Source organism: Acomys minous, assembly GCF_964271855.1.
Source record: "Acomys minous genome assembly, chromosome: 13".
Lineage (NCBI taxonomy): Eukaryota > Metazoa > Chordata > Mammalia > Rodentia > Muridae > Acomys > Acomys minous.
The window spans coordinates 45,345,887-45,369,375 of NC_140495.1; the positions used below are offsets into that span (position 1 = coordinate 45,345,887).

The 23,489-nt window shown below is 43.6% G+C and overlaps 1 protein-coding gene across 4 annotated transcripts in view; it reads right to left on the minus strand.

The window, feature by feature from the left end:
* MYO5A (myosin VA) overlaps nucleotides 1-23,489 on the minus strand; it is a 166,181-nt gene that overhangs the window by 114,849 nt on the left and 27,843 nt on the right. For all 4 annotated transcript variants that reach the window (XM_084754566.1, XM_084754564.1, XM_084754567.1 and 1 more), the window contains exon 2: nucleotides 5,660-5,770. In XM_084754566.1, coding sequence (XP_084610692.1) covers nucleotides 5,660-5,770 — 111 coding nt within the window. The remainder of the gene's footprint in view (nucleotides 1-5,659; nucleotides 5,771-23,489) is intronic.

The following is a 23,489-nucleotide window of genomic DNA, read 5'->3' on the forward strand; positions in this document are numbered from 1 at the left end:
TACAGTGCCTGCCCACCTACAGTGCCTGCTCACCTACAGTGCCTGCTCACCTACAGTGCCTGCTGACCTACAGTGCCTGCTCACCTACAGTGCCTGCCGACCTACAGTGCCTGCTCACCTACAGTGCCTGCTGACCTACAGTGCCTGCTGACCTACAGTGCCTGCTCACCTACAGTGCCTGCCCACCTACAGTGCCTGCCGACCTACAGTGCCTGCCCACCTACAGTGCCTGCCCACCTACAGTGCCTGCCCACCTACAGTGCCTGCCCATCTACAATGCCTGCTGACCTACAGTGCCTGCCGACCTACAGTGCCTGCTGACCTACAGTGCCTGCCCACCTACAGTGCCTGCCGACCTACAGTGCCTGCCCACCTACAGTGCCTGCCGACCTACAGTGCCTGCTGACCTACAGTGCCTGCTCACCTACAGTGCCTGCCGACCTACAGTGCCTGCTGACCTACAGTGCCTGCCGACCTACAGTGCCTGCTGATCTACAGTGCCTGCCCACCTACAGTGCCTGCCGACCTACAGTGCCTGCTCACCTACAGTGCCTGCTGACCTACAGTGCCTGCTCACCTACAGTGCCTGCCGACCTACAGTGCCTGCTGACCTACAGTGCCTGCCGACCTACAGTGCCTGCCGACCTTACAGTGCCTGCCCACCTACAGTGCCTGCTGATCTACAGTGCTGACTTGGGGTCAGGAGCCTCTTTCCCCTTTTCTGTTTATCTCCAGACAGTGTTAAAATATGGACCGATAGAAGCCCTGGAGAATGTGGGAATCCAAAAATGCTCATGATCATCAAGGTTCAACTGACAGTATGACTCATCAAATGGTTCCAGAAGAGCAGAAGGGCATCCTGGGATGTCCTCGGTTGTCATAGAAGGTGGGGCAGGGATGCGCTCAGTGTGGGAAGAAAACGGAGTTAAGACACTAATAAGGTGAGGGCCATCTACAACATATTTATGGAAGTTTCCTCTTGGAATGGATATAATCTGCTTCTCTGAAATGGCTTGTCATTATCAAATAAATGTATACTTCTAGTAACGCAAAGACTGTACTTTAAAATTTTTATTCTAGGATCTAAAATACTATATTTCCTAAAGGTGAAATTTGTTGGTTGCTGGGAGACTTTATCTATTTTTCTCACACACACCCTGCTCTTAGAATTCATCCTCCTCCTCCTTATTGCTCCCCCCTTAAACACAGATTCTCATGTAGCGCAGGCTAGCCATAAAAGGTCAGGATAACATAAAAATTCTTGATTCTCCACGCTACCTCCCGAGTGCTGGGACTGCAGTGTGCATGACTGTATCAGAATGACCACTTGCTTGTATTAATTACATTGACTTCAGGCAAATCTATGTGATGCCTCTGATCCTTGGTTTCCTCATTTGGCAAACAGTAAAATTATCCCCTACTAATCTATAAAGCTGTGAACGGACATTAGAAAATATAGCCCAGGACTGGAGAAATGGCTCAGTGGTTAAGGGGACTCATGGTCAATTCCCAGCACCCACATGGCAGCTCACAACTGCCTGTAACTTCAGGATCCCACACCCTCACACAAACATTATTGCAAGCAAGCAATAAAACAAAAATAAACAAATTATTTTTTAAAAAAGGAACTATAGCCCAGCAGGTCTAACATAGTGCCTATATAAAGCAGATAAGTGTTAATTCTTTATTTTCCTTATCTCAACTGTTTCCCTAAAATCCACATCCATGGTGCCCTCTCTGAAACACAAACTACAGTATTTATATTCTAAAATACTGTAATTGCTCCCCATACATGAGTGAAGTTCAGATGTTTTAGTAAAAATGGCAAGTGCCCTGTGGTATGTTTTGCAGCCCACCCTCACTTCATATCCCAACAACAGTTTGTTCTTAACTGAAAAGAGCTATGCATGTGTCTGTGTATGTGTCTACATATGTCTATGTCTGTCTATGTATGTCTTCCCAAGGTGCCTGACATGAAGTGCTGCCTGTGCATTCTTCCTTTAGTGCGCACCACACTCAGTCACCACTCTCATCATGTATCCTCTGATCTATCTTCTTATTTTGTTTTTATTATATCTTGCGTTGTGCTATTATAAGTATGTTCGTCTCTTAACCTGGAAATGACATCAAAATAATGCCTTTTGATGCTTCTTAGCGTGGTCACGGTAGCTAATTAGATGTATTTGTTGAACCAAGATGCATACTTTCTAAATATCCACTCCAGTCACCATATTATATGTATAATAGTCACAATATATTTCAACTAGCAAGGCCCTACGTATCTTGTTCTCTTTGTTAGTTCAAGCTCTCTAGCCTTGACTAAAGCCATGCACGTTGTCTTACGCCAGCCACTCACTGGCTAACACAGGAGCATTACTTCAGCCTAGGAGTTCAGGGTCGACGTAGGCAATATAGGAAGACCATCATAAAACCAACTAACTGGGGTGGGTGGCAAGGGGGGCTCCTCTTTCCTGAGGAAAGGGGAAGGGAGCGGGGTAGAGGGAGGGAGGGAGGGACTAGGAGAAGAGGCGTGATGGGGCTATGACCAGGATGTAAAGTGAATTTTAAAAAAAAGAAAAGAAAGAAAAAGGGGGAACCAAAACAAGCAAGCAAGCAAACAACTAACTGCTCTCCTTCCTGCCCCGTAGACTGAATCAAAATCCCTCTTGTACGAAGTCTTTCCTACTAACTCAGCCCACATTAATACTTTATTGTGATTCTACAGCCTTTACTATTCTAAGCCAACTGCTCGTTAGCAGAAACCATGAAAGAAAATTCCCATGTCAGGTCACACTTTTTCCATAACAGCTGTATAGCCCTGAGGAAGTCATTCGAACTCTTTGAGCCACAGTTTCCTCATCTCTAAAATAGAAGAGCAAAACTCAACATGGTGGTACATGCTTGCAATCACAGCACTCGAGAAGTGCAGACAGAGGGCTGAGGCTTGGCTGGGGGACAAGAAATCTTGCTTCCATACAACAATAAGAAAATCAAATAAAGTGGAAATGGAAATCGCTCTACTTTGTAGTATCGTTGTAAACATGAAAAGAATTACCATGGCAGCAGTGATACACACCTCTAATCCCAACACTCAGGAAGCAGAGGAAGGTGAATCTCTGTAAGATCCAGGCCATCCTGGTCTACAAAGAGAGTTTTGGGGCAGCCAGGGCTACACTGTGAGACTTTGTCTTTAAAAAAAAAAAAATGTCAAAAGGAGTCAGAATCATGCCTGATACATTGCAAGTACTCAATACACGAGTTAATTGATTGAAAATAAATATACACTTGTTCTGACATTGTGGTGGTTTTAATAATAAATGTCCCCCATAGGCTCAGGTACTTAAATACCTGGACCTCAGCTGGCACCGTGAGGGAGGGTTAGGAGATGCACACTGAAGGACGTGGCCACTGAGGATGGGCTTTGGGAGGATACACGTAGCCTCCCCCCATTTTGCGTTTGTTCTCCCTGCTTCATCTTGTGGTAGAACACGATCTCAGCCCCCTGCTCCTGCCTCCATGCCTGCCGCTTGCTGCCCTGCCCCCCGCCATAACAGATCCCCATCCCTCTGGAATCTAAGCGCAAATGAACTCCCCTTCTCTAAGATGCTTCTGTTATGTGTTTTATCACAGCCACAGAACAGTAACCAACGCAGAAGTTGGTAACAGAGAACAGGTTGTCACTGTGAAGGCCTGCCCACGTTAGGGTTTTGGAGGAATATGGAAGGCTTTGGAACTTTGTACTAGACACATGGCAGAACTCTATACCGGGGAGCCTAGACCGTAATGCTGTCTCCCAGAGCAAGGCAGTAGGCAGCGCTCACTCCTCTGTACTCTCTGCTTAGTGCCTGTCTCCAGGCCTCTGCCTTGAGTTCCTGCCTCAGCTTCCCTTGACAGTGGAATGGAAGCTGTAACCTGAAAGAATACATTTCCTCCCCAGATGATTTTCAGCCATGGTGTTTATCACAGCAGCAGGGAAGCAAACTAGGGTAGAAACCTTGAGAATCCTGGTGCCGCCCTACTCTATTTCCTGATTATTTAAAATTACATGTCTCTATATCCAGTTTCCCTGGTCAGGTTATAATTTTTTCTTGTTTGTTTAAGAATTTTAAATTACATTTATGTATTTGTGTGTATTGGGGGGGTGGGAACACAGGTACATGCATACAGGCACATGCCATGGTCCACAGGTGAAAGCCAGAGGAAAACTGTCGAGAATCAGTTCTCTCCTTCCACCATGTGGATCCTGAGGAATCAGGTTTTGAGGCAAGCATCTTTTTTTTTTTTAAGACCTGGTTTCTCTGTGTGGCCTTGGCTGTCCTGGACTCACTCTGTAGACCAGGCTGGCCTTGAACTCACAGCGATCCACCTGCCTCTGCCTCCCGAGTGCTGGGATTAAAGGTGTGAGCCACCACGCCCAGCACCTTTTGAAATGATACCTCATTATATAGGCTAAGCTGGCTTCAAACCTGAAATCTCCCTGCCCCAGCTCCAATATGCTAGGAACATCAGAATGTGACATTTTATTTGGCCTAGACTGAAAGTTACTGTAAAATTTGTATTATTTCACAATTATACACACATACACACAAGCATAATTTGATCATACTCCCTCTTCCATTAAATCCTTTTTTCTTCCTAAGAAGCCCGCTCCTACTTTGATGTCTTTGGGGTGTGGGGGGGGGGGGTTGGGAGTAGGAGTGAGGGTGTGTCCCACTGCATCTACGAGGCTTGCTCCATGAGCACAGTTGGGGGTTACTAACCCAAGGAAGAGCAACTTAGCACTGGTTACATCGCTGAGGAATATGGCTCCCTCTCCCCAGGAACTATTTGCTATATGTTACTCTCCAGCGAGGGGGGGGGGGGCTTATGACCCCTTCTCCATCCGTGCTGGAATGTTTCTGGCCTAGTCCTGGGCAGGCAGCCACTGCTGCTGTGAGTTCAAGGTGCACTAGCCATGTCGTGTCAGGAAAACAGTATGTCACAGCACCCCACTCCACCTGACAAGCTCCAGCTCTTACATGCATTCTGTCTCTTCTTCTGCAATGTCCCTTGAGCCTTGGAGACGGTAATATAGACGTCCCATTTAGGAGTATAAATTCTTTAAAGAAAATTAATGCCACAAAGGCTTTTTTTAAGAAAATGTGTGACATACTCTGCCGAATGCAGTGGACAGATTAAAAGCTGCGGGACAAGATGAGTTCGCTCATGCAGAACGCAGCCTGTCAGAGACACATCAGGTCTTCTGCTGACTAGCAAAACACTTCAAATGTATTAGTCTCTTCGAAAATATTTCCCAAATAATCAAGTCTCAGCAAATATCAAATCTTAGACTTGTACTTAGTTAATAAGAACTAAGTGCAACACTGTCCTAAACATAAAATATGGATACACAAGCACATCTTTAGTATTAAAATCAGATGTTAAGGCAAATTTGATAATCATAATAAATGTATAAGCTAAAATTATAAAGTTTTAAAGCATGTTCTGTTCTCATGGGTCTCTGTGTAGAGTGGAAAATTATCATTTTTATCAAAATAATAAATGACAATATTAGATTAACTCAAAAAGTACATGATAATTGAGATTGAGCAAATTATGGTAAATCCTCCTCCACTGTCCTCCGATTCAGGCTAAGCAGAGCGGAAGGAGCAGCTCTTACCTTCCCTTCCTCCAGGTGAAGCAGGAGCACCTTGTCGCCAGGCTTGTAATCTTTGAGCAACTCAGCTGACCTCCACACTTCCTCAGGGTCGGGTATCCACACCCTGGCAAACTGGAAGACAAAAGCAAAGAAGTGTAAGCCAGCAAATCAAACACTTAACATCATAGTGAAACATATAATAACTCTACTTATAATTAATTTACTAAGAAGGCATCTTAAGCCAGGAATAGTGATGCATGTCTACGAGCCCAGCACTGGAAGAGGAAAAAAGGATGAGAAATTCAAGGTCAATCTCAGCTACATAGTAAGAGGCCAGCCTGGGACCCTATTTCAAACAAAACAACAACAACAACAACAACAACGGCTCTGGGCTATATGAAATTTGCTTTCTGTCGTTTGCTTGAGGTGGCTCTTATAGCACAGCCCAGGCTGGCCTTGGCCTCACCCCCTCCTGCTCAGGCCTCCTGGGTGCTGTGAGGACAGGTGTGCAGCATGCCTGCATGACACTTACATTTAAAATTAGAGTAGAAAAGTAGGTTAGCCCAAGTACCATCACCACTCCCAAATTACATAAATAATATGCTCTGAAAAAATAACTAAAATTAAAACCCGACTTTGCTTTATATAGTAAATGTAATTTGGGGTAAACGTTTACATATAACGTTTATTTTCACAGTTCTAGGGTGGTAATTTGACAGCATAGCCATCTCTTTAAGGTAGCATTTGTGATGGAAATCTTCCATGCAGTTTCATCATCTGCGAAGCCTTGGTGACGTCCCAGATACCCTTCAGGAAACACTCTGGCGGGGAGGTGAGAAATAAGCTTGCGCCTGAAGCCACGGATCACTTATAGACTGCATATCTAAAATTTTCTTTGAAAAAGGAGTTTTGTTGCTAATCTTAAAAGTTGAGGAAAACTGTTATTTAAATTTACAACACATTATTTTGTGAAGACTAATGAAAAATGGTTCTTGATTAACAATACATTTGGCTCAAGTGCCCCAGTACCATGAGAATGTGTGACAATCACCACAAAGTCCTAATACTACGGCCTCAGCTAATTCTTCTCTGACAATAAGCCACATAGGGAGTTTTGAGAAAAAGTTAAAAAATACTTTAATATACATGAATGCTAACAACACCATAGAGAAACAGCATATGATGTCTGCGTGGACTCTCCAAGAAGGAATCGCCCTTTAAAATGTAAATACAGGGCCAGCAAAGCGGTGTAGCAGGTAAGGTGCTTGCACTAAAGACTGAAGGCAGGAGTTCAATTCCTGGGACCCACGTGGGAGAAGGCGAGAAATGATCCTTGCAAGCTGCCCTGACTTCCACTTGGCACGAACTTCCCCTCACCCCTAGCATACACACATACATGCACATGTACACACAAATGCACAATCACGCATGCATTAGCATACACACATACATGCACATGTACACACAAATACACAATCACGCATGCATGCACAAATGTAAAATAAATTAAGACTTAATTTCTAATGTTTTGTTTCATAAGGACATCATACTATAGGACGAGCTAGGTCCAGCTGGCTAAGGGAGACATACTGTTACGTGCTCTGGACTAAGTCTTGTCTCTGACCTACATTTATATTCTCCTTTTCTGTCAAATAATCTCCAGTTCAGTCCTTCCTCTCTCTCCCTCTTACTCTCCTTTGTCCTTCCTTCCTTCCGGGCAGTGATGGCAGTGCTGAGGACTGAACACTGTCACTGAGCTACACCCTTAGTCCCCAGCCCTGTTATAGTTGGCCAGAGTCTCCCTAAGATGGCCTTCTCTTGCTATGCGGACCAGGCAGACCTGGAATCTGCTAGCCCCCTGATGCAGGTAACTGAGCTTCTAGAACTACAGGAGTGCACCACCATGCTCAACTATACCTGAGCTGTGTGTATGTGCGCACGCATGAGCGTGCGTGTGCGTATAAATGTGTAAATCAAGGGGTGGTGTTAGGCATCTTCCTCTATTGCTTGCTCCGAGACATGGTCCTGGAGCTCACCAATTCATCAAAACCGAGTGGCCAACAAGCTCCAGGGCTCTGCCTGTCTCTGCCTCCCTAGAGCTAAGATTATAGGCTCGTTCTAAAGGCCTAGATTTTTTTTTCAGATTTGTTTATTATGGTTTGCCCACATGTATGTGCCTGCCCACCAGTAGAGGGCACCAGATCTCATTCTAGATGGTTGTGAGTCACCGTGTGGTTGCTGGGAATTGAAGGCAGGACCTTTGGAGGAGGAGCCAGTGCTCTTATCAGCTGATTCCTGTCTCCAGCCCTGAACTCAGGGTCTTATGCTTGCACGACAAGCACTTTATCAACTAAGCCACCTCCCTGGCCCTGGGTGTCACAGTTTATAGATCTACCAGAGCTTTGAACTGAAAGGACTTGTGGACTTAAGCGTGCACCATGCAGAGCTACTTTCAGAGCGGCTACGGTGTGATGATACTCTAAGCACTGGCCACACGAAGTCCTGCAAACCTGTAACAACACCACTCCCTGGTGAAAGAGCGATGTAAATGACCTAGCAATAAACTTAAAAGGTGGGAGACAGAGAGTAGAAAGGTAGTGGGTGACGGAAAGCAGAGACCTGGGACTCCAGAGGAAGGACTTGAAGGAAATGTCTCTGGGCAGTAAAATATTTCAGCCCACCCCTGCACAAGACGTTACATTAACCTGGGTACTGACCGACCTCTAAACTTTTCTTTTAGGACACTGCTACAACATAATGTAGAATTTTCCAAACAAACATTTCTTACGGCTGGTTATGTTTGGACAGCTAGGTGTAGAGACATATTCAGTGTCTTGAGTGCTTGAGAGACCAAGGAAGGAAGATTGATGCAAATTTAAGGCTATCTTGAGCTAGTGAGGACAACAGCATAAAAATCTGTCTTAAGAAAGAAAGAAAGAAGCCAGGCACAGTGTAATCCCAGCACTTGGGAGGCAGAGGCAGGCGAATCTCTGTGAGTTTGAGGCCAGCCTGGTCTACAGAGAGAGTCAGGACAGCCAAGGTTACACAGGGAAATCTTGTCTCAAAAAAACAAACAAACAAAAGAATGAAAGAAAAAAAAAAGAAAAAGAAAAACCAAAATGGAGGAGGAGGTGGAGGCAGATGGAAGAAAGGAAGGACAAAACCGCCCATCCCCCGCCCTGTCTGTCTGTCTGTCTGTCTGTCTGTCTGTCTGTCTGTCTGTCTCTCTCTCTCTCTCTCTCTCTCTCTCTCTCTCTCTCCCTCCCCTATACTCTATATAGATTAAAATTCATCTAATTGTTTTCGTTTTCCTTTATGATTAAAGAATCATATAAAAACTTTTAATGTGAACAATTTGCAAAGGAAAGAGTACTGAAATTTTTAGTATGACAGAGTATGATATTAGAACTATATTATACAATATTATATTAACATGTTATACTAGAATTATAGATTCTAATCCGGCTACCATACTTGCCTTAGCCTTTATTTCTGACAACTATAAATTAGGAATTACAGTAGCATTAGTCTCTGTCTTAAAGATTTAAACACACAAAAACTCTGTAATAAAAAGTATTAACAATGTACCAGTACACATATGGTTGTTAATATTTTCTTTATAGGAAGTGATTTCGAATGTTATATATCAAATGTTTTTACTGAAATTTGTTTTATAACTTTTTCTCTGGTACACTGTCTATAAACTGAACAAATATAATTAAAATAGCTAATTCAACAAGCATTTCTATGTAACTGTTCTGTGCTGGTTTGAATGAGAACAGCCCCAGAGGCTCATATGTTTGAACACTTGCTTCCCAGGTGGTGGAACTGTTTGGGAAGGGTTAGGAGGTGTGGCTTTGTTGGAGGAGGTGTGTCACTAGGGGTGGACTTTGAGGTTTCAAAGGATTTATGCCATTCCCAGGGTGCTCTCGCTACACTGTGCTTATGGACTAAGATGTGAGCTCTTGGCTGCTGTCCCAGCCACCTTCTACCTTCCCTTCCCTCCTCTATCGCGGACTCTAACCCTCTGGAACTCAATTAAACTTTTTTAAATATAAGTTGCTGTGGTCATGGTGTTTTATCACAGCAACTGAAAAAGCATCTATTTATATGCTCCACCTGTTTATGAAGTTAGCACTTTTTGTAATTTTTTTTTCTGAAATGCTCTACTAGCTCCAGAAAAAAAAAAACCCATAAACATATGATATTCAAAGTCATGAAATGATCTCCTACCTAGAGTGATGAAAACACAGAAAACTTTAAGGATCCAGGTAAACTTGTAGAGAAATGACTGGCCTTGTCTAACTAGGAGGAGATTTTTAAAGCACCTTTGTGTTAGCAGCTCAGATTTCCACAGTGCTCTGCAATGAGTACTTGTAAAAAAAAGCTGCCCTTCCCAGACCGTGGTATTAACACATTCAGACAACGCCCTCGCCTGCACCCGAGGCAAGACGTTCACACAAGCCTCTCTGATAATCAGCTTCTCCTACCTTACTGCCACCTCTCAGGAAAGTTGTCCAGGGAGAAAGAGGAACAGCTATGAATCCTGCGTATTCTTACTGCTTCCTTGAGCGTCTTCTCTGGGAGAACGTCCATCCCAACATGCCTGCTACTGTTCCTTCCCCGGGGGAGCCAATGCAAATGTACACGAAAACCCCAAAGAACAGAACTAAACTCATCCAGGTCCATCCAACACATGGATGGAGGGAAACAAGGCAAAAAGTCAAGGCCTCTAGATCATAGGGAAAGCCTCCAATAGAACAGAGCAGCGAGACCCCAAAGCCATTAGAGCCAGGGCAGCTACCAGCTATGGTCAAGCTGCCTTCGACATTAAACTGCATACTCCTTCAGGGCTGTCTTTGGATCCCTTCAAGGCTGGCTAAGGTCCTTGAGCCAGCAGGTGGGCAGCACACATTGATTTTATGTAAGATCCACGGACAAGAGATGAAAAGGCTGGGATGAGAGGTTAATCTCAGGGTTCTCCCTGGAGCCACATTAGCGTGTGAGGCTACAGAGTATGTTTGAGATGGGGCAGGAGTCAAGGGCTTAAAGTAGAGGGATCCATAAAGTGGTAGGCAGAAAAGTAAACAATGATAGGAACTGGTAGGAGAGGAAAAACAAGGGGTTGGGCCTTGAAATAAATACTATGAATAAAGCAGAACAAGAGTTTAAAAATCCATAGCAAAACCGTAGACGATGAATGAGAAAAAAACTTAAAATAGGTCAAAATAAAATATAGAGACCAGGAATGTGGCTCAGTCGTAGAACACTTGCCTAGGATGCACACTACCCTGGGTGCAGTCCCCAGCACTGCAAGATAAATATTTTTTTAATTAAAATTGTAAACACAGCAGATTTGTGATAATTGGATTCACTTGAATTGAAATAAGAACTAAGGTTGAAGTAAGAAATGAGATTAAGGATTAAATGACATAGGCTAGACTTTGTAATTCACAAAATCTGTGAAAATAATGTTAGCACAGATTTAAGTTGCATAATATAGCTTGCAAGGAAAATAAAAGGCCTTCTGTAATCTTCACAACGCAACTTAATTAGCCTGCCTGGCGGTGATGAGGTAATTCTGACAGTCCGTGGCCGAGCACTGGAAAGGCAGGTTCCAGGACATGCTCGCCCGGCATGCCCTTGAGAGGGGCACTGGCCTGTGCTACTTGACGCAGCATAACCCTTTCGCCTTCCAGGGCGGCACAACTCTCCTTGCTTAAGGAAGCACCAGTAATCCTTTTGTTTCCTGCCACAATGACCATACTGAAGAGATCCTTGATTATTGCAAATGACTCACTGAAGTTGTGCTAACTTGCATTTTGTCAGTGAAGGAAGCCTGAAGCAGGAACACCAGAAGCAGCTGTGTTTCTGATGATGCCTCAGACATTCGGCAACAAAATCGACAGCATTAGCAAGAACCAGCCAGCCCCTGAAACCCAACAACCTTGACCCATGCCATCCGCTCTCTCACCGCAGATTCCTTGGTTTCTCAGTTCACACGCTATCTGAGCATCTCCCGACATGCCATACTGAACCCTTAGCACCTGAGTAATTCAATTTGTGTTGCTGCATTCCACCACTGTCAGTGTTCACAAAATGGTTTTGTACCATTTCAAAAAATCTAGTGTGTGTGTGTTCCTCTGTGGAGAAATCCTCACGGGTGCCCCCTCCTTTGAACCTGACACACTGATGGCATTCTACATGGCTACTCACAATTACGGAATGAATGTCTGGGCTTTACTCTGGGCTTTCCAAAGTAAAGGAGAAAACATTAAAGAAACTAGGAAATCTTGAAAAATGTTACACCAATTTAAAAACTTTATGAGATGGCTCAAACATATGAGAGAAGACAAATGTATAGACATGTTTATATACATATGTATGTTAAACAAAGAATGAGGCAATGGATTCTCATACAGCTCCCACTTAGGTCCAGAAATAGATATCAGTCATTGTATTGAACCCCTCAACAGAACAGCTTCTTCAGCATCCCCCCATGTTCAATAGTTTCACTCCGCAATTCTCAAGTCATGTCAGAGTCTGGGTTTTCTGTGTCCTGAAGGGCCATGCGGTATCACGTGTCTATGCCTTTGCTTTCGCTGTGTCCCCCATTTGGACCACCGTTCCTCTATTTCCAACCAAGAGAACACCATTTACCTTCCCATCTGTCCTCGGTGCCACCCTCTCTGAGAAGCCTTTCCTCGCCTGTATCCTGTATCTCTCACAGCCTTCCATTAGGCTCCTTACCCCACTACTTGATGACTTATCCCAGACCAGGGACTGTGAGCTCCTTAAAAGGAGGCCTGTGGTTGTCACATTTGTCTCTCTATAACTTTACACAAGGCCTGCCCTTAATCATCTTTCACGAGCCCTGGTTATATGACTGTCCTTGTCCTCAGATGTTACACTCCAAGAAGGTACACCGAAAGAATTTCCTAACCCTCTCTGAAAGAGAGAGAGGTACCAGAAGCACTAGACCATGTAGGAAATGTCTGAGCGACAAGAGAAAAGAGCCAGGCCTGTTTGGAGCAGAGATCTGGCCCCACCCTAACTCTGCCAGGAAGTCCTCACTGAAAAGGCAGGGAAATGAATGCCCCTCCTGCCACCTAATCTCACCATCTTCCAGAACAGCAGGGGAGGAGACTAGGTGGGAGAGGGAAAGCCTGCCGTGTAAAACGGGGCAAGAAGTCATACGAAAATGGGAGAAAGGGGTGCGGAATGGACCAGGGAACGCGGGCATTTGCTGTATGGTCAGACGGCCGTGCCCTATGCCCGTCAGGTATAGGTAGAAATGATGATGAACTGAACAGCAGCAAGTAACTCTGTCTAACGGGGCTTACCCAGATCTTTAGGAGCGAAGCTGCAGTTATTGAGCATTTTCTGCATGTCCAGGGATTTTTCTTTCTTTCTTTCTTTCTTTCTTTCTTTCTTTCTTTCTTTCTTTCTTTCTTTCTTTTTTAACTTTTTTTAAAAATTTACTCTTGTTACATCTCAATGGGTATCCCATCCCTTGTATCCTCCCATTCTTCCCTCCCTCCCATTTTCCCCTTACTCCCCTCCCCTATGTCTGTGACTGAGGGGGACTTCCTCCCCCTGTATATGCTCATAGGGTATCAAGTCTCTTCTTGGTAACCTGCTGTCCTTCCTCAGAGTGCCACCAGGTCTCCCCCTCCAGGGGACGTGGTCAAAAATGAGGCACCAGAGTATGTGAGAAAGTAATATCCCACTCTCCACTCAACTGTAGAGAATGTCCTGTCCATTCAAACCCCTACCCACATATCCAGGGATTTTACATGAATACTTTATCCAAATCATTACAATAGACCCATTTTTAACACATTTTAACACATACTGAGACGGGCCTTAAATGTAGTTTTAAACAAGGGTGTCCGAAGGTGTCTATGCTAAACAGTGCATATTCTTTCAGTCCAGATGTACCTCTTGCTCAAAAAAGTAAATTTCTTCTTCCCAAATTATTCTTGTTGGCATCACAATGGAGATAGGTATTTAAGTGATCCATGTGCCCAGGCCAATGTTAGGAATATTTTATCTTAAGATAACATGTCAGAAGCACAGCAGCCTGACCTCCTTCCTGCAGTGCTCCGACTGGCCAGGACCTCAGGGAGAGGCCCTGCCAAGCAGGAACAGCAACAGTGAGAAGACAGCTGACGTGGAGGACTAAAACTTAAAAAATGAGTAGTCTCTCCTTCCTGAGCTTCTCTAAGTGAACAAAGGAATAGGGTTGATTTAAGATTTTTTAAAAAATAATTCTTGAAATTATCTTGCTTGTAAAATAAAATGCACATAGTTTTTTAAAGTAAGTCAGGCTTTTAGGATTAATGTGAGGTAGATCATCTGATTGTGTGGGTGATACTTTCAGCTCCCTGGGGTACCCTAATAAACCAGCTGCAGCTCTTAACTCTAAATAACCCCAGTTCTGAGATCCATCAAGCAGGAGAGTCTGGTGATAAGGACAAGTATCTGTGTCTTTATCTAAACTACCTGGCAACAGAGTACCCCACCTTGTGCAAATAATAATAATAATAACAATAACAACAACAACTGTGGGAAAGATTAAGCTTTGTCACAGGTGGAAGCAGTCTTGGCGGGCTTTACCCTTGGGGCACACCATGAATACCTTGTGAGAGACTGTTTGGAGCCTTCCTGGGCTTGGAATTCAGGAAGCCTACCTGGGAACCCCACCGTGGCTATTGTTTTCCTAATTGACCCTCGAAGGGAGAAGGAGACCGCCCTTTGCATGTGACTGGGAAGGTGGGGGAGAGAAAAGCAAGAGGTTGAGAGAAGGCGAGCAGAGAGGGCGGAGAGAGAGGAACGGACCGGACTAGCTCGTGGGTCAGAGAGACACCTAAAGACCTATCCCGTGGAACGGAGACTGGAAGGTTCATTCTTCTGTCCCTTTAACCTTTTTTCCTTCTTGTGTATGCTAGTTGGGTTGTATAATAAAGTTTAATTGTTAATAAACAGAGCCAACAAACAACAACAATAACAACAACAACAACAAGAGTTGTTTAATCAGAGCAGGGGTATAGCTAAGTTGACAGAGCACTTGCATAGCAAGCAGGGAGCCCAGGTTCAAATCAAAAGCACTTATAAATAGGGTATTGGTGGAGGCCAGAGTGCAGAAGTGCAAGGTCGCCCTCCACTATACACTGAGTTTGAAGCCAGTCAGCCTGTGCTACATGTGACCCTGTCTCAAACATAAACACACACACACACACACACACACACACACACACACACACACACACACACCAAAATTCAAGTCAACTTCTGACAAGTGTTATAACTAGAATTTTTTTAAATTTAAGAGAAAAATAAGAACTAGAAATTTAATGAAGTAGTTTTCTTTTTTAATCATACTAAGGTAGCAAAAGTTAGATGATTTTGCCAGGTGCGGTGGCAAATGCCTGTTATCCCAGCACTCGGGAAGGCAGAGGCAGGCAGATCGCTGTGAGTTCGAGGCCAGCCTGGTCTACAAAGTGAGTCCAGGAAGGCCAGGGATACACAGGGAAACCCTGTCTCGAAAAAAACAAATGTTAGATGATTTTTGTTTTAGTTTAGCATTGTAGTGTTAGATGGGAAAGGTTTGGAACGAATATTTTTAGGCACTAAAGTTCTTAATATTCCTGTAGAGATTATTTTTGGGATTATATCTCACTTTGTAAGAATATCTTTGTAAGAATACTATTTCTAGCTACAATTAGCCAGTGGTATTTAAAGATAAATTACAAAATTCTAAACAAGTAAATTGATCAACAGTAGAACAGAACTGCAACCAATAAAGGAATCGTGCTGACTGTGGCCATCCCGAGGCTGGGACAGCAGAGGTTCTGCACTGAGGTCTCACAGCATGCTGCACGACTGCTGTCCAGCAAGAAAGCCTGGGAGAGTTAGCCTGAAAGCCATTCAGCAAACAACAGAATCATGTTCAAACTCAGGATGAGCTGAGCTTCACAATGCTTAGCGTACAGCAGGGGCAGTCTCTATGAACTGCTTTCTCCTAAGAACAAAGCCGTCCAGTTAAGAAAATAATCCACACCTCTCTATCACTTAACACTTGGCTGGCAACTTAGAGATAGGTATAAAATGGGGCGCCAGGCTAAATATGTATAGGTTCCCAAACAGAGATGTCTTCCTCCCAGTTAAACTATCACCATATAAAAGAATTAGAAATGAAAGAAGTCAGGAGCAGTTTTTAAAAATGTTTTAAATAAAATGCTCTATATGTTGAATTTTAAGGAATAGTGGAGTTAACCTGCACGTATATGAGGCAATGTGCTTAAGATGCTCAAAATAGTACCTGACAAATAACAGGCAGGGCACTAAGCCAGGCAGTAAGCTCTAGCTACCCTCATTAATATTAACAGCATGTGCTGGGCGGTGGTGGTGCGCGCCTTTAATCCCAGCACTCCGGAGGCTGAGGAGGCGGATCTCTGTGAGTTGAGGCCAGCCTGGTCTACAGAGTGTATCCTTCCCGTAGCAGAAAACAGAAGGGCACCTCTACCAGCAAGCTACTTGCTCTTGGAGGAAACAGGTCCCATTTAGCCAGACTTAGCAGCCCCCTTGCATCTTCACAGTCAGTACTCTATTCCTAACCAGTACCTTGTCTGGTACTAGAAAAAACTTTCTATCCATCTTTCTGCCCCCGTCCTCCGTTGCGCAGCCATGGTGATCTTTTTGAAATAGAAAAATCTGACTGTCTCGTCCTTGTTTAAAACCCTTTATAAATATATAAAATAGTCACATCTGCCCCTGGAGCCTCAGTCAGTTGGCACCTGCCTTCGGACTGCTTTACAAAAGCAGCCTCACCACATGCCATCTCCGGCTCACCTACTACTTAACTGCTCTCTGTCAGCCCAACCAAGGGCAGTCTGCATTGATTTCCTTCAGCTGCTTGAGTGCCCACATGATCTGAAGCCCTGAGATTTTCTCTCAGTCTTTTCCTTGCTCTGAAGCCTCTGGTTTGAGTTATGTTCGGCTGGTCTGTTTATCCTTTAGAGCTCCTTCTCTGACCTCTATACATAAGTAAAGCCCCAAAATTACATTATCTCACACAGCTCTTTACTTCATTGTAAAACACCAGGAAATCAGAAACTGAAACCTATTTTTTGCTCAAAACTGACGTGCTGAGCTATAACGGGTGCTACCGTGTCAAGGAATGTTCTACTCACCAAACCAATGGCATTATAAATCGTAAGATGCACTCTCAATGTAAAAACATTATGAGCGTTTGAGAACTGAGTAGAAACAGCAGATCACTGTGCGCGTGTGGGTCAGCTCATCTCTGACCCCATGAGTTGACCGTGTGTCTCTTTGCTTCTCTCTTCTGCTTGGCTCTTGGTGTTGAGACCAGGACTCACATATCCTAGGCCGACTTCAAACCTGCTGCATAGCTGAAGACAACCTTGAACTTGTGCTCCCCCTGCCTTCACTTTCCAATTTCTGGGTTTATAGTTCTATGCTAGCATGCCCAATTTCTGCAATAGCGGGGATCAAACCCAGGGCTCTGTGTGCTCTGAGAAAGCACTTTACCACTTAGCTACATCTCCAGATCTAGCCAAGGGACAGGACATTCTCCACAGTTAAGTGGAGACTGGGGACTGACTTTCACACAAACTCTGGTGCCCCATATTTGGCCATGTCTCCTTGATGGGGAGGCCCGATGGCACTCGGAGGAAGGATAGCAGGCTACCAAGAAGAGACTTGATACCCTAGCATCATATTCTAGGGGAGGAAGTCCCCCTCAGTCACTGTCATAGAGAAGGGAATGGGGTGAAAGCAGGAGGGAGGGAGGAATGGGAGGATGCACGGGATGGGATAGCAATTGAGATGAAATATGAATGATTTTATTTTTCAGTAAAAAACAATCAACTCATTTTTAAGACTTGGCTTAAGTGTTGTGCCCCCCAGAAAGCCTTGGCCATCAAGGTAGGATCTGCTAATTACATTTTCTAAAATACCTCATTTTTATCTTTATGCTATGAAGCCAGCTCCTCTCTGACTAGACCTCCTTAGGACCGTGTACCGTCATCCACCCCACACCTGGCCCGGTGCTCAGCATAGTAGATGCATATGAGAGGTCTAGTGAGTGCGTGAGTGAATGAAGTTCTGAGAATTCACAGATCTTACACAGAACGCCATGGTAAAACAGAAAGTCATGGGAACGAATTTAAAAACTAATGTGGCTGTTGACTAGAAGTGTAAGTGAAAAGCAGTAACCCAGATGGCCATGCCTAGAACTACAGAGCTGGCAGCCCAAATGAAGTGTCATAAGAGATTTCCATGAAGATAAGCGAAACATATCTAAACATAAAAAGCCTCCAAGTTACTAAAATCATACTTACATCTTATACGTTTCTCTGTCTACTAGTTGGGTACCTTACATAAACTTGCTTGTTTTCTTAGACGGGAGCTTATATACCCGAAGCTGGCCTTGAACTTGCTATGTAGCCAAGAATGGTCTGGAACCATGGGTCCTCTTGCCTCATCTCCTAAATACCAGTGTTATGGGCATGCGTCAAAACATCTGGCTTGGACAGACTTTTTAAGACTTGCTTTTATTTTATGTCTATGCGTGTTTTGTAGGCATATATGTGCATCACATGAATGTGGTACCCATAAAGGCCCAGAAGGGCATTGGATGCTGCAGAACTGGAGTTACAGACAGTTGTGAGCTGCCATGTATGGGTTGGGAATTGAAACATGGGTCCTCTGGAAGAGTAGCCAGTAATGTTAACCACTGAGCCATTTCTCTAGCCTCTTAAGTAGACTTTCGATCAGTAGAATCCCCATTAAAAGCTATTGGGACAAAACCTGACTTCTATTTTGTATATTGCTCTTCTAGTTATGTATGTAACAGGCTGGGCTAATGTAGGACTGAAGCGTTCCTGAGAGGTATTGAAAGCACAGACAGATGCTTCCTAATCCCCAAAAAGCAGCTGCTCCCAGCTGCAGGAAAGGAAAAAGGAGAGCACAGAAGCAGTTAGGCGCAAGCCAGCCTGGCCATGTCTGTATCTTGATGATGCTAATACAGTTAGCTACCTTAAAGCTAAGAAGCAGAAATAATTTAATATAAAAGTTATAAAATTCTGACTCAGCAACTGCCAAAATCCGAGGAGTGTATTTTCCTTCCCCAGACTGTGACAGTCCTTACCCGTTAGAGGAAGTGGCTAAAGTGATGAAGATGCCCGAGCTGAGCGAGACGAATGGACAGGACAGTGAGGACCGTGACAGAAAGATCGAAATCAGCTGCCAGCCTATTTTAGGTTGTAAACATTTCATATTCATGAACTAAGGACATCTGTTCTTGAGCAAGAGCTACACTAATTGTAAGTGCTAAGAGTTTTCTGAAAGAGAAGTGCAGCACAAGCAAGCTGAGGCGCTGAACGAACCTGTGTCTCAGCTTTCTGCCCAGACGTCAAGTCAACATCCTGGCAGCAACTCGACCACACCCTGCTAGCAGCTAAAAATGAACTTCTCTGGAAAATTTTTACTATATCTATAATATTATTTTATTATTCCTTTATAGTTGTTTCTATTTAGATCGCTCATAAATTTATGCGTTTTCCTAAATATACTTTTTTTAAAAAGTGGCCTTCGATGGGAACACATTCCTATACTCCCAGCATTTGACTGGGAGAAGCCGTTGTCCACTGCACAGTATGAGGCCAGTCTGCTGTGACTTAGCTTTCTATTGCTCTGATAAAGACCATGCCCCAATGCAGCATGGGGAGGAAAGGGTTCATCTCTCTGTAAGCTTACTGAAAGGAGGGCAAGGAGGAACTCAAGGCAAGAGCCACGAGGCAAGAGCTGAAGCTGGGCCATGGTGGAGCGTTGCTCTCCGTGGCTCACTCACATACAACCCACCTTGCCATGGGGTAGAACTACACACAGCGGGATGTTCCTCCTACAGGAAAACCCCGCGGACCTCCTACGGCCAATCTCGGCTAGAATTCTCTATTATCAGGCCGTCTAGGTCTGTGTCAAAGTCACAAAACCAATAAGCAGAGATCCTGTCTCAATTTTTTTTTTTTAATTTGTTGCTTATTTGAGGTATAGTCTCAGGTAGCCAAACATGACTTTCAACTTCTGATCTTCCCAGGTTCATCTCCTAATCGCTAGAATCATAAGCAGCCACCACAGCTGGCTAAAAATTTAAAATCTGCAAAATTGTCACATCTTTTTGATATTTTGTTCTGTTTTATTTTGGAGACAAGAACTCACAGTCTCATTCTGTAGCTCAGGCTGACCTGGAACTCATCGCCAGCCTAGGCTGGCCTCCAGCTCATAGGAATCCTCTTGCTCCAGTCTTTCAAGTGCTAGAATTACAGATGTGCAACTAACCCAAGTTTCCGTGATATAGTCTTCATAAACTATTCATAACACTTTATCTTAAATTTATATCTGTGTGTATGCGCACATGCATGCCATCACATATATGCATATGCTGTTAGATGTCATTCCTCAGGTGTCACTATTTTTCATTAATTTTTAAATTTTTAATAAATTATATTTTTGTGTGTGTGTCTGTATGTGTGTGCGCACACACATGTGTGTACATGCACATGTGTGTGTGCATATGTCTGTGTGTGAATATGTATGTATGTGTGTGTACATGTGAGTGTGAATGTGTATGTGTGTGAATGTGTGTATGTGTGTGTGCACATGCATGCATGTGTGTGTGTGTGTGTGTGTGAATGTATGTCCATGTGTGGGGGTGTTTGCCTGTGTATGGGCAGAGGTAAGGACAGGATGTAGTTACTCTCAGAATTGAAGACAGGCATTTGTAGGATGCTGGGCTTGTTATATAAATGCAGACATCAGAACTCTAGTGCTTTCTGGGCAGCAAACACCCTTAAAACTGCTGAGCCATCTCTGAGGCCCCCTGTTTTTCTCTATTACTGACACTGAATCCAACACCAAGACTAGGTTGGCTGTGGAGCAAGCCCCAGGGATCCATCTGTCTGTATTGCTAAACTGCTAAGACTGTAACTGTAAGCCACCACGTCTTTTTTGTTTTGTCTTTTCTTATATACCTTCTGAGGAGTCAACACAATTCTTACGCTCATAGCAAGGCAAGGGCTTACTGATGGGCCATCGCCTTAAGCATTTTCATCTATACCAGATAACTGGCTACCCACTATGTAAAAAGTACTTTTATTTGACTTCTAATTACTTCTTTGATGCTTCAGAAGAAGCCCCTGGATTCTTATTTATAGAACGAATAGATCCACATTGCCTTCTTCGAATACTTCATACTCTCCTATGTTTCTACCAGGTAGAAAGTTCTTTTTTCTGTTTTTTAAGTTGAAAAATCTAAATTTTGTTTGTTTGTTTGTTTGTAGACAGGGTTTCTCTGTGTAGCCTTGCCTGTTGTCCTGGACTCTCTTTGTAGACCAGAGATCCGCCTGCCTCTGCTTTTCCGAGTGCTGGTATTACAGGCATGCACCACTGTGAGTCTAAATTTTTTTAACAGTGCCTCACATCATCTTATTCATTCTAAAACATTTTTAAATCTCAATTTTCTTTCACGACAAAGCAATTCAACAGTACAGAATCTACAGGCAAGGTTAAGAGTGTGGGGTTTTGGAGTCAGATGTGCTAGTGGTTCTTATACCTTCCAACTGCATAATCTTAAACATTACCCAGCTTCCCTTGCACAGTGCCTTCACTCATAAAACCAGACACGAAGACTGGCATGTTGGCTCACACCTATAATTCCAATATACGGGAAACTGACACAAGAGAGAGGATCATGAGTTTCAGGCCATTACTGGCTACACAGTAAGTTCTAGGCAAGCTTGAGCTACAAAATAAGACTCCCTAAAAATAAAACCAACCAAACAAACAAACAAACAAACCCCAGTTATGAAATACCTACCCCCAGGAGTTCCTACATGGATAAGCGAGGGAAGGTGTAAGGATCGTCATATTATGTGCACTAATAGCCACCCCATGCCAACTCAGATTGAAGACCCTCACTGTGCCCCTTCATTGGAACGTGCTCACGCTCTTCTACAATGCACTGACTCGCCTCCCACCTCTGGGCACAATACCTCGCTGCGCTTCTCCCTTTCTTTGAGCTCTGCATGTGCTAGCCTTCTACTGTTCCTGAAACACCCCAAGTGCTATAAACTGAAAGTCACTCCTGTACCCTCTGCCAAGAACATACCCCTCATGTCCTATCTCTTTTTATGGCCAGTTCCTTCTCGTTATTTAGGTCATTTTTTGATGCCTGCTCAGAAAAGCCCTGCCTGACCCACTGCTGACTTTTTTTTTTTTTTAAACGTGGAATTGCATGTCTTTCCAACGACTCTGATGCCTAAGAAGGCAGAAAATACTGCAACTCCACAATCTAGAACAGTGTCTATCTAGTAACGAGCAAACACTTAAATGTGTGAAATGCAAATATTTTACAAGTGGTTAGCTGAAAAAAAAACAAAAAAAAACAGGACCAGGATGTGAATTGCCTCAAATGGTTGTGTAGGTAAGCTGGCCTATTCATATCCTGCGGAAGATAATGGGTCAAAGGCTTTAAAAAAGAGCAAAGAAAAAGGCTATTTGCAGTGCCCTCGCTCTATCAGAAGTCTTTTATGCATCATCAGAGCACATCTTGTACAACTTCTGGCTGATCAAGTTGTTCTCTCCCTGCTTCTGTGCATATCGCTGGCACACGCATCTTGCCTGGCACAGGATTCACATGCTATACACACAGTGGCTACACAATATCATTTGTATTAGATACATGGGATTGCATGGGGACACTGGGAGTAAGCTTTACCTAAGATTAAATACCAAACAGAACCGCATGGGGTATTGTCTCATTGACAACGGGAGCTAGAAGGAGACTTACACCCTAGAAACAGGAGTCTGGAGTCATCATAAGCATAAGAATCCCAATGTGCTGTTCTGGAGCGGAAGTGCCCAACTTGGGACCCCTTGGGTAACTTTTTAATTTGGGGTAAAAATGTGCGTCTGTACATGTAAGTGCATATACCCATGGAGGCCAGAAGAGGGCACTGGATCCCCCGGAACTCAAGTTACAAAAGATTGTGAAACATGTAATGTGGGAACTGGGGACCAAACTCTGGTCCTGTGCAAAAGAGGTATAACCTTTTATCCTCTGAGCCATCTCTGCAGCCTCAAGAACGCCCGCTTGCTAACCAACACCTGCCTCATTTTTAGAGCATCCTTTTAGCTGACTGTAGCTGGGGGAAAAATAGAAATGAAAGTCAGCCTAAGCTGTGTATTTGGAAGGAATGTTGACTAAAGATTTTAAAGAAAAGATTAAAGCTTCTAGACAGCAAAACACTTCATAAGCAAAGTCAAAAACCAAACCAACCAAATATAAATGATTTCCCATGATATATAAAGACATCTTATAAATTGTCAGAAAAAGATAAGTAAATAGGGAATTAAAAGAAGCATCACAAAAAAATTAAACACAAAAAAAGATAGATGTTCCCTTTCACTAACAAACAAATGTAAATACATGCAACCAATGTATGTTGTGTGCATGTAAGGAAATGTTACCGTAAGTCCATTAACATATACAACTAATATGTGTTCATTTAAAAGAAGAATACAATAAAATGTACTGTATTTAAAATATTTACAGGGTGGTTAAACTGTTCTGGGGAAGTCAGTAATCAGCATAAATACTGACGGCAGACTGCTAGAACTCATCATGGGAGAGGTGTAGCACGAGGCTAGGTGTGTTAGGTATAGTTTGTGTTTACTTTGCTATACTATTCAGAATGCTAGCACTATTCAGAATCAGTAGGATTGAAAGAGCAAAATTCAGCAAAACCAGAGCTCACTCAGCATG